This window comes from Falco biarmicus, chromosome 10 (assembly GCF_023638135.1).
Source record: "Falco biarmicus isolate bFalBia1 chromosome 10, bFalBia1.pri, whole genome shotgun sequence".
NCBI lineage: Eukaryota > Metazoa > Chordata > Aves > Falconiformes > Falconidae > Falco > Falco biarmicus.
In genome coordinates, this window is record NC_079297.1 from 18,781,790 (window position 1) to 18,798,708 (window position 16,919).

Below are 16,919 nucleotides of genomic sequence, written 5' to 3' on the forward strand. Positions count from 1 at the left end.
GGAGGGGGCTTTGGGGATGAATAGCCCAGGTGATGAGATCCTGGCATGGGTCCCTCTCCAGCCTGCAGCGCGCTGAATTACAGCCCTCAAGGATGAGCTGTGGCAGTCCCAGCCTCGCAGGAGGGACAGCAAGGAGGTGGATAGAGCAGAGCCAGCAAAGGACAAGTGAGGCCATGGAGGTGCGAGACAGAGCTTTGCAGCAGCACAAGGCAAAGTAGCAGGGGCAGGGATCCACTGCCAGCCCTGGGAACAGATCCCAGCCTGCCCTTACGACAGAGGCAGCCTCAGCATTCATCTGCTGGCCCCATCTAAGCCTCCCTCTGCAGGAACCAAGCCTGTGCCTGCTCTGCTCCTCTCCCTAAAGGAACATCCTTGCTTTCTTGAGCTGTTACCTCACCTATCAGAACTGTTCCTAACAACCCCAACCAGAACCACGCAGGACAGCAGGAGACCAAGGCTGTTGCTCCTAGGTCCCAAATTCTGGAGTTCTGCCCTGCTGCCGTGGTTCTGTGACCCACTCACAGGCTGAGACGGAGCGATTCAGGCTGCCTGCAATTCCCAGCAGTTCTACGCTGGGCACCCTGGAGGTGCATGACTCACCATGAACTTACTTGCCTGCAGACTTTGAGGTCACCCTGCTTCTGTTTTATTCCCTGCCTTCACACCCCAGAGCTGAGTGCTCCGGCAGAGCCCCAGCAGAGCCTGGGGATGGTGCCTTTCTCTCCCTGCTCCCCTTCATTGGAGCACTGCAGCCTTAGGACATGCAAAAGGTGCTGCCCTGGGAAGGTACCCAGTCCTCCCGCACCTGGAGGCTGCAGAATCCCAACAACACTGTTCCCTCACTCCCACCAGGCTCTACCCTGGACAGTGGTCCGGCCTTGGGAGAACGGGATGCTTTCCCTATCCTGCAACAGGTTCTTGCATGCCCTGAGGCTGCTCTGATGAAGCAGATGTGGAAAGGCTGCAGCCAGAACCCAGCCATGGGCATGGACAGCTACAAGCAAGGCGGTAATAGTTTGGAGAAGGTGGGGAAAGGCTGGGTGGGGAAAGCACTGAAAAGCCAGAGGAAGGTGGGAAGATTGCCCAGGACATCCAGCAAAGGACTGCAGGGCACCTGCAGAGGCTGAGGGAGGAGAAAGGGACTTACTCTGACGATGATGCGCTCAGAGATGTGGGCTGCGAGCGTGTAGTTCTGGTTCTGCGCGTGTGCCTGCAAGGCTACCACGAGCATGAAATACCTGCCAAGAGGGGAGAGAGGTCAGGGTGCCATCCTGCACTGGGAACTGCCGAGTCTGCTCTCGCACTGGAGCCTGAGGCATGGCACCAAGCTGTCATGGTGGGCTTGGTACATCCCCGCTCCTTGTGCTGTGGGGCACAGGCACTGTCGCCAACCCCTCAGAGTGGAGGAGACCCTTCCTGTGGCCACAGCAGACACCTCCTTTCCTCCACCCAGACAAAGACAGCCAATTCAGGACCTGTCCTCCTCCCTCCAGCCACACTCCCTGATCTGGGGACTGGCACATCCCCAGGCCCTGAGTGCTCAGGACAGCTTGGACAAGGCACCTGTGCTCCTCACCTCTGGTCTGGGTTGGGTTTGCCTTTCTTCCGCATGTTGTTGGCAGTGGTCTCACTGAAGTGCAGGCGCCCCACGGTGACCTTGGTGACCTGCTCTGGAGGTAGGTTGACCCTGAGGAAGGGAAAACAGAGGAGTGAGCGAAGATGCCACTGGAGAGAAGGGTCTTTGGGGAATAGCCAGCTCCTGGCCTGCTCCACGGCAGGTCTATGAACTGGGCACAGAGCAGAGCGGGGAATGTAAAGAGAAGAAAACTTTGTTGTGGGAAACAGAGGAGAAAAGTGGAGTGTGATACCCACAGTACTGCCCTGAGACCTCCGACTCAGCCCCTTCCCCACCCTCTCCTGCCACCGCTTACCCCCCCTCCGTGAACACCCCCCGGCAACACTCACGTGACGGGGTTGAAGGGCCGTTTGCTGCGGTCAGACTGCGACTGCTCGATATTGATCGACTGGTTCAAGGCCTCCAGCTGGAGGGGAAGATCGAGGCGTGTGAAGACGGGCAGAAAGCTGAGACCTTCCCAGCTCCTCCCCAGCGCAGGCCAACTGTCTGCCCAGCCCTCCTAGGACCCAGTACCCCCGACTGGCAGCACCCAGCTCGAGTGTGGCTGTTGCCCAAGCATGGGTGCCTTCCTTGGCAGGGGGGCAGCTGGGCTTGGCAGGATCTTCCCAAAGTACCTCTGTACCTCTAGAATCAAGGCTCAGTGAGAGGCAGCCCTGAAGCACCCAGGCAGTGACTGAGTCCGTCTTAGGACTTGTATTTTGAGACCTGCCTTGTTCTGGCCTTCAGCACCCCCCTACACGCAACTTAGCACGTGAAGATGTGGTGCTGCCTCATCCCAGCCATCTGCTGAGCACCCCTTCTCCCTGCTGGTGTGGCTACTGGCCCTTAACTCCCGCTTGCCTTCACTCCGTGCAGCTTCAGGTAGAAGCACTCTAAGGGTTTCAGGCCTTCAGGGGTCTTCACATACTTCGGATCTCCAAGCATGCCGATGTAGACCGTGACCTGGAAGTGATTCTTCTTCTGGCACACAAAGGCATCGTCGCCCACAGAGAAGTTGAACCCCTTGTCAGCATCCACGCGGTATGTGAGCATCGGGCTGTGGAAAAGGCAGTGAGCGTTACAGCCCCGTGCACAGGCTTGTGCTTGTGGGGGGAGGATGAGCCTTCCAGCACTGGGCTCCCAGTTCCAGAGAGACAGGGAGCTACTGGGGATGGGGCAGCAGAAGCTGTGGGGATGATGAGGGGATGGAGCATCTCCCTGATGAGGAAAGGCTGGAGAGCTGGGGCTGCTCAGCCCGGAGGAGAGAAGACCGAGGGGCTCTGATCAATGCCTACAGACACCTTAAGGGCGAGTGCCAGCAGGACGGGGCCAGGCTCTTTTCAGCGGTGCCCAGCGACGGGCCGAGGGGCAACGCGCACCAACGGCAACACGGCAACTTCCATCTGCATGTGAGGAGGAACTTCTCTGCCTCGGGGGTGGCAGAGCCCTGGGCCAGGCTGCCCAGAGAGGCCAAGGGGTCTCCTTCTCTGGAGACGTTGGAACCCGCCTGGACGCGGCTCTGTGCAGCCTGCTCTAGGGGAGCTGCTTCAGCAGGGGGGTGGGCTGGGTGACCCCCAGGGGTCCCTTCCAGCCCCCACCCTGCTGTGTCTCTGTGAGCAGAGGCAACAAGGGGTCCATAGGGCACAGTGCACAGCCACATCCCGGGGTGCGGATGCCTGTAAACCACCCCAAAGGGGGAGTGGGAAGGGCTGGGGGGACAGCTCACCACCATGTCCCACCACACCTGAACAGCAGCTGTATGGTGAACAGTCCCACCTCGCCGCAGACTGCGAAGGCCACCTCTGCTCACATATAGAGCCACAAAATAATCCTGAGGCACAGCAGGCATGTGGGAGGGGAAGGAGGGTTGTCTGGGGGCAAAAGAGACAACCCCTGATGCTGTCCCTCCTGCCTTGCACCGATGCTGCTTTTGGGTGCTCATGGGGCTGATCGGCACAGGCATGATGTGAACCCAGGACCTTGCCTAAGCCAGGCAGCAACCCGTCCTGCTGGGCAGGGCTGAGAGCTCAGGGCAGGTCCATACCTCCCTGAAGCTGCCAGTTTGGCTTTAGGTAGGTCTTCAACTGGAAAGGAATACTGTTCCTGTGACTAGGATTTGATGAGGATGCTGGAGCAACCACCCCTCTATATGCTACGCAATAGTACTACTACTGTAAACAAAGTATAATACGAGCCACAACAGGCTATCACCTCCTTTCTGAGCGCTGCTCTTAAAAGTGCAGAGGCTCAGCCCTGGCTCAACACACGCTGGAGATATCGAGCCCCACAGCCTGGCCAAAGCCTGGAGCAAACACCTTAATGCTGCTCACTAGGAGGAGAAGCTCAGGCTGACTTGGTGGGGGTCCCACGCCTCCGCTTGCTTCACCCACCGCATTCCCACCGCCACCTGCGCTGCTGCCAGGCGGTGCTGCCTGCCTGCCGGATTCCTGCCGAAATCACAACCACCTGCTCCAGCTGCTGCAAGAAGCTTCCAGTTCCCAGTGGGCAGGTCCAGAGGAGGAGGAGGGGGCCCTGGCTGCCCGATGAACACATACCAGCTGGGGAGGGTTTAATCTACATCTCCTTAATGGGCTGGTTACCATGGGAATGAAAGAAATATGCAGCCTTTGCAGCAAGTCCCCTTTCTCTCACCATCCAAAAACCCAGACCTGGGCTGGTGGGCCCCTGGGGCGCTGCCGCCCTATGCAGGGGGAAGGAGATGCCTCTCATCCTGCCTCCCCATCAAGCAGTTCTAGCATAACACCAAAATCCCATTGCTTTTAATTAAAGAACTACAAATGAGGTAAAGGGGTGCTCAGCCTGGCCTTTGACATCAGGCTTAAAAATTATGGACCAAAACATTCCACCAAAGCAAACCACTTCTGACTTCCACCTCCAGTTCTTAACACGGACAGACACTGCCCAGAGCGGTGGGATGGGAGGTGGACAGACTGACAGCGATGGACAAGGCACACCTCAGCAGATTCTGGGAACCAGGAGATAGGAGATACAGAAAGGTCATGCTTGCTCCCCTGCTGTCCCTTCCTTTCTCCTGGGAAGAAAGCCATTCTAACCCCACCACCACACTTGTGGGATTAATGTGGATGAAACCTGCGGGTGTTTCCAGGCAGCCGTGAATAACGCTGGGCTGGCCATGAGCAACTACTCATTTCTTGCACCCGGGGGACCGGCAGCTGCCATGCCGTGCCCCGAACACAAACCAGACGGTGGGAGCAAAGCACTACCTTAGCCCAGAAGCACGAGAGGAATTCCCCTGTGCTCTCACCCTCCTCCCAGACTCAGCCCTGAATTCTCCATCTGTTTTTTCTTGTTGGGGAGCTGCGACTTGGGCTGGCCCGAGCACCCTCTGTGCTCACCCCGGGGGTGGCAGAGCTATGCCCGACTGCTTTCACCAAGACCCTGCCTCTGCCTGCCCAGGACCCCCAAGCGTTCACCACTCACCCCACTGGTTTTTAAGAGAAAGCCAAGGAGAGGGAATGTCTGACTGAGCTTGCAAACCACGGATGCTTCCACAACATGCTCTGGTTAGCATCACTCAAACTGATGGCTGCTAAACACATGCTGATAGAGGGGAGACAGTCAGGTTCCCCCTCCTCTGTCTTCTAGAAATGCCTGGTCCCTGCAGAGACACCTTCTCAGAGGCTCCTTTTCTCTGAGTTTTCCCAATGGCAGTGGCTGGTGCATCCCCCAAAGCTGGATCCCCGCGCTGGGGTAGACGGGAGGCAAGAAGCTGCTTTCCAGGGATCTCTCCAGCCCTCTGCCTTCAGCCTATCACTTCTGGCTGAGCCAAGGAGCTGCTCCCAGATCACCCCCACTGCAGGACAGGGTATCCCCTGGATCCCCAATTCTGGTGCTTTTTCACTCTCATATTGTAAATCCCACCTGGAGGCAGCAAATCCACCCCCCCACCCCCCCACTGCCATGTGGCACGAGGACATCACGGCCTGCAGCACTGTAAGGAATCCAGTGACACTTGTTAAAAAACCATCCTCCCCTTCATCTAATCCCCAGGGACCTTAGAGTCACCCCCCACCCCGGCACGAACCCAGCATGGGGCAGCAGGCTGGCAGCGTGCCCCTCCCGAGATGTGCCCTCTGGATGGGCAGCTGCCACGGATGGGGCAGCAGGAGAAGGAAGGGCAGGTGACCCCAAGGCAGAAGCCGTTCCTGAGATTAGGGATGACACCAGCTGCTGACAAGTCAATGTCCTGGGGACAGCCAAAGCCATGCTGGCTTCTCCCAGGGAGAGCGCAGGGGTCAGAGGGCAAAGTGTCAGGAATAAAAGGTCTGGGGTCAAACAGATTATTTTAGCCAAAATGCCCCCACTGACAAAAGCAGATTAAGACAGGACTCAGAAGGCCAGGATCAGAGGAGATGAAGTTTCTCCCCATCCAGGTGAGGGTGAGAGGTTACAAGCTCCCCATAGCACCCACACTCAGAGGAGCAGGGAGCACCCTTGCCCTCTGCATTAAAGTGCAAAGCAAAGGGAAAGGCACTGTATGTCTCTGATGAAAAAGGAACAGTACTGGGACCCATGGCCGAGAGCAGGATTGTCAGAGGGATGTTCATATGCCTCAATTGTTTCCTTGCTGCAAGAAAAATCTCCCCCATTTCTCTCCTCCTGCCTTCCAGGTTCCCCAATATCTCAGCCACTCCTAAGACATAATGTCTGGAGATGCCCTAATCAAGGACCATTCACTAATTCCATGCAATCCCAGCTTCCTTTCTCTTCCAGTTTACAAACACCAAGATGGAGGAACCTACAGCTGAGCAGCATGACTGACACAGCCCCAGTGGTGTGTCCACAGCTCAGCACCACACGTGGTCCCTTCAGCTGCCTGAGATGCGCTTGCAGCGTCAGAGAGTGAGACTTCAGTGATCCATCACCACAGGATTAGCCAAGCTGGTGGACAGGGCAATCACCTAACCCAAAACACATCCAGCAGCATTGGACCATGTCACACTGGTCCCTGTCCCCTCAGTGAGATGCAGGATCTGCAGCAAGGCCAAGCTTGGTGCTGCTTGTAAGGACCCTTCCAACCGTGGAGTGCAAGCCTGAAAGCTCAGGTTTAGCCCCCAGACCGGAGCTTTGGGGCAGAGCACTGGGAGAGCACCAGTTTGCTTGACGGGAAGAGAATGGAACCAGCCCAGTTCCCAGGGTTGGAGCAGAGAGGCTCTGGTCCCAGCATGGAAATGTTTCTGTTGGGCTGCACTCCCTTTGCCAGCTGCCTTACCTCAAACTGCAAACCAACGGGCAGCGGGAGGAGGGAGCCTGCTGGCATTTATCAGAGCATGCTGTCAGGGAGATGGATTGCTCCTGCTCCCAGGAGTAAATTAGCGAACTGCTTGGTTCCAGGCCTCTTCAGCACCGCTGCTGGAAACCAGCTAACCCTTTTGAAGGTTCAATGAGTCTAAAACCACAAAAACAGTGCAAAAGGCCAAGAAGAAATATATTATCAATGAAACGGATCCAGGGACTTTGGTCTCCTTCAACCAAGCAAAGCCTGGGACACAAGCCCAAGACAGCCAAGACAGGTTTCCAGGCACCTCCGCTCGAATCCACGCAGCAACCCTTCCCTCCTTTCCTCCATTTCCTTAATCCAGCCTACTTCTAGGAAGTCTGTGTCAAAACTCAATCTATGCAGTTCATAAGAGCCCAGCTCCCCTTTGCTCTCCTCCAGGCAGAGCAGCCACAGGCTGCTCCACGCCTGCCGGGGGAAAGGGAATCTGGTGCCACTCACACAATCAAATTCACTGTACAGGTCTCTTAGAAGGCAGAAAAAGCTACTTAGGAACTACAGAATCAGTTCAGATCCCCGCTACGCTGTCCCCATCAGCCACGGCAAGGGCTGAGACGGAGCCTGGCTCCGTGATACGGCCCAGAACAGCGGGATAAGAGAAATGGTTGAAGGGCCTCTACTCTGCAGCCTTCTGCCAGGAAAACGACTGAACAGAGATGAATTTTTCCACTTATTCACAGGCACAAGGTACAAATATGATCTGATGCCACAGCTACACCTACTGCATAAGAAGGGAGAGCTGTTACATGGGCTTGAAGGGTGCTGACACCAGCTGGAACAAACTCACTCAGGGCTACTGATCATCCCAAACCGCAGCAGGAAACTCTTAGGAGGAACAAAAAACTTTCAGCGATGGTTACTAGTGGACTCGATGACCTTGAGGGTCTTTTCCAACCTAAATGATTCTATACTAAGGGCCCTAATTTTGTGCGTGCAGGAGGAGAACATGGAGTATCATTTAGGTTTTTTTTTTTGCCCTGGAAGATTTTGATTAGTATGGAACATTACACATAAATCCACAGGCATCAGCATAAAACACATTCAAAACCATATTAAATAAAGTACTGACAAAGCAATTATTCCACTAGCCCAACAGAAAGTGTCATGGATAGATGCAGAAGCAGAGCTGGATCTCTCCTGTGCAGCCATACCCACTGGACTGGCTTTCTGTGAGGCAGAACAGGAGGAAAAGCTAATAAATTCCCCTCCCTGGAGGATGTGAGTGCTTGCCCCGCTCGGTGGAAATGCTACAGGCCGGATGAAGGTTCTTCTTCCTCGCACACAGCCGGGTGGAGCAAGAACAGTGTTTGAGAAGCCAATTTCTGTCCACATCAGGGCACAGCGCTGCTCTCTGCGTGCTGCAACCACTATTAAAAACATGGACAAGCTCTTGACTACCATCCTGGGGCAAGAACCTGACCCCCTTCGTACAGTCTCCCTGCTTAACCCACCTTCCTGGTCGCTTTTCTTAAGAACAAGAGTAGGAAAAATCAGATGATTTAGATGATTCAGATTCCTGGGGCTGCAAATAAGTTGGGGCACCTGGATCACAGGGGAAAATATGTTCTCTCCAGGGGCAGGAAACTCCAACAGCACCTACAAACCAGAGGGCAGCTTCCAGCAGAAAGCAGGCTGGGAATGGCCAGTACCTGATCTCAGAGGCAATGAAATTGTGGGAATACTCATGGATCTTGAAGAGACACAGATGCCCACTCATTTGCTGGGTATTCTCAAAAGGCAGAAAGGAAGGGGAAGACTCCTACTGGCTAAAACATGACTTAACCTAAAAAATGCCATTCTAGAGGAAGGAAGAGAAGATTGATCTTTTGGTGTTTCTCACAGCTCTATTCCAGTGCAGTGCTGTACCAGCAGAAATAACCAATCTCCCACTTCAAAAGAGATGCAGGTGCTGCCTGCGCAGGCTCCCCTGGAGCTACCCGGCCTTGACCCCACCACAGGGAGGAAGGCTGCACTGCAGCAGTTTGTAACTAAAACCTAATCAATCAGCCCCTGGCCTTAACCCTTAATTCTGGCCAAATCCAGCACCACAAGTGGGTTCATAAAATCTACGTGATGTCAGTTAAAAGGAATTTATTCATTACACAACGGGATGATGACCTAAATGCCACAGAAGGAGGTTTGCTCTGGCTTTTGCCCTAAATCCTAAGAGCAGGTATTAGGCAAGCGATCTCGAGCCCAGACCCCAAGAACATGGCAGAGCTGGGCTGGGTTTGCAGAAGTTACAAGCTGTGGTTTGCTGCACTTCAGCAACTTCTCTGTGCCCAGCAGAAAATCCTGTGCAGTTTGCCTCTGCCAATCTGACTGTATGATATCAGGGTGCACGGCAAACCTCTGGAGCTGGGACTGCAACACCTGCAGATGGTCCGTGACAAGCTGAAAGAGTTGTGACGTGTTTCTGATGAGAAACCGTTTACCTAGCACAGGTAAACAGTGGGATGGAAGGAAAAGGGGGACACTCATTGTGTCAAAGAGAAAAGCGAGGCCGCGTGAAAGGTTTGCTCCTACGATGCACAGCATGCTGTGGAGCCTGCTGCCTGCACAAGGTGCATTTGTGCTTCTGCCACGCAGTGAAAGCCCTGCAGAGATTGATGGTGGAAAAGAGCCTGCTCCAGGGACTGACAGGCTGTGAGCAAGCATTGCCCAAGTTAGAGAGGAGAGGTTCACTTCTGCTGCCTCCACTTCTCCAAAATCCTTTGACAGAGGGCAAAGATACTGAGACTCACAGGTGGGAGGCAGTACTAGCACAAAACCAGAGCCTGGGAGAAGCAAGAACAGCAGCAAAAGGCAAAGGTGACTTTGTTGGGTAGAAAACCGGCAGCGTCACAACCACGCAGTGACACCCATGCCCTGAAAACCAAACCATGGAGATGACGTGTCCAGGCAGCGTTCAGAGGAGGTGGGGGCTGGATGCAAACACTGCCCTGTGCGGGAACGCAGGAACTGGGGATTGTGGGGTGTGCACGCTCCACGAGGGATAGCTGGCTTCCCCCATCCTGCCCCCCACAGAAAAGCAAACTGATGGTGGAGAGCAGGACTGGACCGTGGAGCTGCTCACAAGTTCCCAGAAGTAGCTGACATTCCACCTGAAGGTAGGAGATGTTTCCCTTATGGAAACAGTCTGGTAAACCAGAAGTAACCAGCTCCCCAGATTAACCCTCTATTGCTGTGGCTGGGGAAACAGCCACAAACAGCCTGTGCAAATGACAGGATGTCCCCAAAGAAGTAACCAACTCCAATAGCCACTTCTGCACAGGGGAACAACCCTGGCATGCCTCAACAACCCATGGCGTGCCCCAACAACCCATGGCATGCCTCAGTCACCACCTGGTCTGCCTTAAAGATGGTACAAGGACTAGGGCTGGCTGAGGAGAACTGTGTGCAGGAGGGCTGGGGCTTGCAGCAGCAGCTTCCCTGCACATCACTGATCCCATCCTGCCTCCACGACTGGCCTCGCCTGGGGTCCTTGGCTCCCGTTCTAAGCACCATCCAGGCAAGGCATGGTAATAGTCTTGTGTTATTCGGTATCACAGACATCAGAGCGCCCACTCCTCCACGCTCCCTGAGAGGACCCCTACCAGCCACTGGCTGTGCAAAAAGGAGGGGAAACAGGGGGGTTCGTTTGCTCGGCAAGCGGTTCCTGGAACCCAGCCTGCTGCTTACCAGCTCTCTGTCACCTCCAAGGAATGCAGGGAGGATCCAGAGCGGTTTCCTCATGAGCACTCCTCTTTCCCTACGCAGCTTGTCCACACGCTGCCTCCACCCTTCCCTGCCCCAGCCCCCCTCCAGCCCCATGCAGCCCCACCACCCCACCAGCCGCTGTCTGCTCCCCTGCCGGCCTCAGCCACACCAGCTTTCCTCTCCACCTACTGCCTTTGCCTCTGCCACCTCGCTGCCCCTTCTGGCTTCCCAGCTTGCCTCAGCCCCTTCCCCCTTCTTTTCTTTCTCTCCTCCTTTCCTCCTCTGCCCTTCAACTACTCCCACTCCTCCTCCTCCTCAGGCTCCTTTCCATGCTGCTCTCAAGCTGTGCTGAAGTGGCTCTAGATTACCTCCAGTCATCCATGCTATGCATTGTCTAGGAAATCCTCTAATACTTTTTTAAAACCCAGGACCTTGGTCAAGCCTGGGCAGGAGGAAAGGGTGCTGCTGGTCCAGACCACACTCCAGGCAAGGCTGTAGTTACCAGTGCAACCCTCCACGGCAGACCAAGGTCTGAGGGGCTCCTGACCTGCCGCCTTCTGGCTCCTGACCTGCCTTCTGCTGGCTCCTGACCTGCCTTCTGCTGGCTCCTGCAGCGCCAGCCCCATCCCTTAACCTTCCACCAGCCCTGCAGAAGTGCAGAGCAGTGACTTTCTCCATGGCAAAGGCACAGTGGGAAGAGTATCTCCACCACAGCGCAGGCAAGCAGAGATCAGCAGGTGACAGGAGAGGACAAGGGGGAGCCCGGGGAGATCCTTGTCCCGTCTTGTGAGTACAATGCCCCCAACCCCTTGCCACTCATACAGGAAAGGTGAACCTGCCTTTCTCTGAAGGTGGATGAATTACTTACAGTTCTTTGTAGTTGGCATCATACAAGGTTGCCCACTTGTTCTGTTGATGTGGCTGCCACTTTATAGACTGGTAGTTGGGATCCAAGTAGGAGCCATTCAAGCTGTCATTATCTTGAATCAGGCCTGCAGTGAGGGGAAAACACCTATTTCAGTCACTCCAACAGCAATCCAGCTGGATCAGAGCACAAGGAAGCAACGGGCATTGCCTTTGCGGCTGGCCTGAAGCTTGCCTCCTGACTGCCAGGGCACCGCCACGGGCATGAGGTCTGGGCCAGGAAGAACTCACCACCCTGCCCTCCTCCTGGGGGCCCAGCCGGGGTGAGCCCCACCAGCTGGCACCCTGGGGTGCCCACGTGCCCTCCTCCCGAGCGCCCTGGCCCAGCGGGGTGCCCGGGCTGGCAGCAGGGGTTTGTGTGCTGAGGGTATTAAGGGAAGGGGGATGGGGAGGGGGGCAGAAACCACATACCTGGTGAAAGCGCTCCCGGCTGGTGCCAGGGAGGCGTTTGGACTCTGTCAGGGTTGAGTGGCACGGACCCCATACCTGGCTCCTGCTTTATCAGCCCGTTGAGCATCTGTGCATTGAGGGTGTTGGGGGGCGACTCGGAGTGTTTCCGCTTCTTGGCAGGGTGCACCGGGAGGCTGCAGAGACCCGTGGGAAAGCAAAGGCTGAGCAGGAAAGCAAGAGGTGGAGAGGTAACGACCCCGCAGCCTGTGACCAGGAAAAAGCTGGGACCTCACAGAAAAACCAAAACCTTCCTGCAGGGAGCCGCAGGCTCCTTCAGCACTGTCACCACCTTCTCCCACAAGGCTGTGCCCACTCGCCCTGTGAGAGCCAAGCTCTGTGCCATCCATGTGCTGAGCTGCACTTTTGCTTTCCTCTTATCTGTCCCCACCACCCGACTCTGAACGATGCACTGCAAACCTCTGCCCCACACTTTAGGTCACCCCCTCCTCAATGCTTCCCCAGCTCACTCCCACAGAACTGGTGCACACTCCTTAACTTGCAGTTAAACCCAGTAATTCTGCTCATGCATTCTGCAAGCCCCCAGCATCCCATTCCCTCATCCCCCCTTCCCAAATCACACAAATAGCTCTGAAAATCCCCAGCACCCTGAGGCCTTACTCTGCTCCATGTTGCTGGAGTAGCTGGTGCAGCATCTGCGACTGCTGGGCATGGTGGAGGTCGGCAGGCGCCATGCCCTGCCCGATGCCGTACGGTGGCATCAGGGGCTCAGCCTTCATGTACATGTCTCGCTGCAGGCTGGGGTAGTGAGGGTTGTGCTGCTGCTGGTGTGGGTGAGGGGGTGGTGGCGGGGGACCCTGAAGGTGGGGTGGTGGAGGCGGAGGCGGTGGCGGAGGGTGCTCCAGGCGAGAAGGGGGAGTCATGTGGCACATGTTTTCGGGGGTCATGGTCCGGAGGAGGTGAGGATCTTGAAAGAGAGAAAGGGTAATAGCTGTTAGACCAGCAGGTAGGGCCACGCGCTGTGTTCCCTAAGCCCAGGTCCAGCACAGACACAGCACTGCCCTCCCCCTGAACCGTCCCAGTCCTGGTTACCTCCATGAGCCTGCACCTCCCTGCCTCTTCTGCCTAGCCCCGGCATGGCCACGTCTCCTCAGCCACCCCCTCCGCCTTGCAGTGGCCACCTTGCCCTCCACTGACTCCTCTTCCCAGGTTCCTCAATGGCCCCAGCACCCCCCAGACACGGCCAGGGCTCCCCAGCAGAACCAGAGCAGCACGCTCCCTTTCTCACGCCAGAAGCCTTTGCTGTCAGCATCAGAGTCTGTCCAAGGGGTACGTACAGAGCAGGGACCCAGCAGGGCCCGGCTGGCCAGCTGAGAAAGGGACACACAACGCTACGAAACCAGGTGTCTTGTGCTGCACCTCTGCTGAGAAGAGGTGAGACTGGAAGGGGTAAGCACGAGGGGAGCAGGCAAGGCCCAGCATCTCGAAGCTCAAAGAACCAAAACACCAAAGGCAACCAGGTCCTCAGGCTGGGTGACAACAGGGACCATTTCCCACAAACAGTCCTGATATTTGCTAAACCTAGGTATCTCAAGTGGATGCTCTGCACCAAAGGCATGCCTCTAGGAATTCCCAGGCAGCTTTTGTCTTGGCTTTGTATTTCCATTCAAACAGAAAATCCACCAACCACAATATTCCAGCACCGAGGAACTGCACGGACCAAGAAAGCACAGCTGGGGGCAAAGGTTCAACAGTCAGCAACAGGGTCTGAAGCCTGTGCCTGGAGATGCGGAGCTGGAGAGAAAGCACCTGAAGTACCTGAACTTTGCTTAATTTTATGGATTCTGGGCACAGCGCAAGAGAAGTGCCCAGCAACATGCTCTTGTGGCAAAGAAAGCCCACTTCATGATGCCAGAGCTCCTTGTAGCTGTGGGGCCACAACACCCTGCCAAGAAAACAAACTCCCAGCCACTGACAGAGCCTTGAGAAGCCAAGGGTGGGATTCATCCCACAAAGCCTAGTCAGCCGAGAGCTGGGGGTCTCAGCTTGGTGCATTGCCTCATCTCCTCTGCAGTCCCAGCAGAGAGATGTGCCAAGGACGCCCACAGCTTGGGCCAGAGGCACCAAAGGCGGCTCATTGCTGTGCTGGAGTACCACCACGTGAGGACACTGGTTGTGTGTCTCCAACAAGAGCAGAGATGGGCATGGGAACAACTAGAGAAGAGAGAACTGAATGACCTGAACACCTCCAGGTCACCAGCATCACCACTTAGGATTTCCATGAGGGCACTTGTTTTTTTTTAAATTTAAACCAGAAGGAGACTTTGATCTCTACATTTCAATATACAAAAAATGACATTCAAATGTGATCCTACCATTCTCCTCCTCCATTTGGGACTGGATACTAAAGCCATGCCGTGCTTAGGGTCGATTTGACTATATCACCATCAAAAGAAAGGCGGGTGCGTGCAGGGGCATGCAAATCTGCCTGCCTGTCTGCAGCTGCAGCCCCCGGGTAGCTGTGAGCCCAACATGCAGCGAGGGCGAACAGCTCAGCCGAGGGCTTTTGCTAGAACCAAAACACTTTTGGAGGCTAAGAGCAAAAAAGTAAAGCATGCAAAGCAAAGTAATGTGGTTAAATCTCACCCAACGTGCCTTGAGAATGACTAGAAATTGGTGAGTGAAGGAAATAATATGAATGATTCTATGAAAGAAAAACCACACAGGCATTGGTGAGAAAGTTGGTGTGCTGGCAAGACTCGGACAGGCTCAGTGCTCAGATGGAGCAGGACACGATTTCCATCTTCTCTGAACTCAGCTGTTTGTACCACATTGCCTACAGCTCTGGGGGACCCGTCGCACTAGTGACCACACCGGTGAAGTTTTAATACCATTCTCGTCAGAGCTCAGCCAGAATGACAGGATTAAGTGCCTACTCGGACTTTCTGGGAACAGTCAGCATTGGCATCATTTCAGCAGCTTCTTTTTATGTTTTAACACACTCTAAGAAAGAAAAGAAGGAGTTTGTGCCATGAGCAAGTGGAAGGCAAAGACCTGAGTCTGATGAACTGTAATCTCTTACGCCAGCTTCTTCCTCACTGAAGAAGCTGTACAGAGGAGAAAGAAACTGTAAAGAGAAGAAAATTTTCAGTTGGAACATGCTTCTTTAGCATAATCAAACCCTTCCACCACCAGATTCTGCAAGTGAAGAAACGCAGTGAAAAAAAAAACCACAGGAAAACTAAAAGAACGATCACCAGCTTTAGTGCAAGGCACATGAGAAATGAGCTGACAGAGACTGTGAGCAGACCTACGCAGGAAAATCTGTGCATAGAAATATCTCAAGATTTTACATGTGAGAGAAACTTCTCAGAACAGTGCATGCTAAAGATGTCATGCTGAGAAAAATATAACCTGAAAGAATTTACAAATTTTCCCAGGAAAATGCGAGTGAACATCCTGGATGTAGGTGAGTGGGTGTTTGAGGCATTAACAGGCAGGTCCTGGAGAAGCAGGAAATAGAAGCCTTATGAGGAAGTTTAACATTTCTCCTGCATGGAAGTCCTTCCCTCCCATCCTAGAATTAAAACAGATCTCAATACCATTCCAAAAGCCTGTGCTTGCTAAGGAGATTGACAGCACGGTCTTTAAATAACGGCAAAAAGACCAGCTAAACTCCTGTTACCCTCCTGAGACCTTCCCAGCATCCAGCATCAATGCCGACAAACAACGCTCGGACAAGTCTAGTCAAAAAATCAGCAAGCCTGGTGCTGATACCCAGCTGAAGAACATCACCTGAGAGAAACTGGAAAGTTCCAGGCAGTGACAAAACGTGCGGCTGATACACGGCCCTGGAGCAGGAGCTCTTCAGCAGGCTTCCCTGCCGCTGGGAAGCACACAGCCTGGTCCCCAGCCCCACAGAACCAGCCTCCACCCACCTTTTCTTCATCAGGACAAAGCTCATCTGTTTTCACAGCTTTTGCCTAATGGCTGGAGGTGTGTCTGCATGAGCCTGCACCTACAGGTGTCCCCACAGGGTACCAAGGTCTTTGCAGAGAAGAGCGACCATGTCCGGGGGCATTTGGCCCTGGGGTACATAAAGAAACCCAGGGGTGGGGAGGGACTGTAACTTTGCAGGTGGTTTAAGTGCAAGACAAAGCTTCTTTGCACCCTGCTGTGGACATCTGCTTAAGCTAAACACCAGCAAAGCACAGGTGAGAGAAAACACGTCCAGGGCCCTACTACAGGGGACGTGGAGGGGGATAGCAGGGAAGGTACCTGCTGGGTCCTGCCCCCCCAAGCAGGTGCCACCAGGCAGCCTTGAGCCAGGCGCTGGGCTGGATGGATGGACTTTGCTCTCTGAACAGCCAGGCTGTGGCTGACCAATGAGGCCAAAGGATTTGACCAGGAATCAGAAAACTCCTCCCGTTGCGAGGACTGGAAAAGTGAGATATATTCATGCTGAGCCCTCCTACTGAGGGCTGCTGGGGCAGGGCTGCTTCCACCCATCCTGCTCCCTTCAAAGGCTTTCTGCTACCTGCCGAGATCTCTCAGGGCACTTTTCCAGCACACATCGGACTGGATTCCTCTGCCCACGCTCGCAGGAGGGTCCTGCTCCCTGGCCAGCCTCCTTTCTGGAGCTGTCTCAGGGACAGCCTGGCCAAGCACGAGGGCTCCAGGGAGATGGGGAGGTCTCCATCCTCGGGAGTTTGGAGATCAGGACCAAGGAGCAGCCTTGCTTTCCTGCAGTGGCCGGGGCTGCCAGGCAACATCCCTGGGACAGAGTATTTCTGATTTTCAGCCAGGTATTGATGGTATGGGGCACGCCATACCCTTACCCAGCTTTGCTCCTGCCATCCTGACCAGAACTCAACTTCCACACGCGTAACTTAGAGCAAAGATGAGCACGGCTCAGCAACGCAACCAGCCAGCCAGCTTTGGCACCACTCAGCC

General features: G+C 54.9%; 2 protein-coding genes across 5 annotated transcripts in view; one reads left to right on the plus strand and one right to left on the minus strand.

Annotated features, from left to right (window-relative positions):
* The window catches only part of SYT7 (synaptotagmin 7), a 271,753-nt gene that overhangs the window by 78,977 nt on the left and 175,857 nt on the right, over nucleotides 1–16,919 (plus strand). The gene's annotated exons all lie outside the window — the stretch shown is intronic.
* MYRF (myelin regulatory factor) overlaps nucleotides 1–16,919 on the minus strand; it is a 64,080-nt gene that overhangs the window by 14,761 nt on the left and 32,400 nt on the right. For 3 of the 4 annotated variants that reach the window (XM_056353460.1, XM_056353459.1, XM_056353457.1), the window contains 7 exons: nucleotides 12,627–12,933; nucleotides 11,970–12,142; nucleotides 11,503–11,626; nucleotides 2,477–2,672; nucleotides 1,966–2,042; nucleotides 1,577–1,687; nucleotides 1,148–1,238 (listed from right to left, as the gene is read on the minus strand). In XM_056353460.1, the coding sequence (XP_056209435.1) occupies nucleotides 1,148–1,238; nucleotides 1,577–1,687; nucleotides 1,966–2,042; nucleotides 2,477–2,672; nucleotides 11,503–11,626; nucleotides 11,970–12,142; nucleotides 12,627–12,933 (1,079 nt within the window). The remainder of the gene's footprint in view (nucleotides 1–1,147; nucleotides 1,239–1,576; nucleotides 1,688–1,965; nucleotides 2,043–2,476; nucleotides 2,673–11,502; nucleotides 11,627–11,969; nucleotides 12,143–12,626; nucleotides 12,934–16,919) is intronic. The other variant, XM_056353458.1, reaches the window with a different exon arrangement.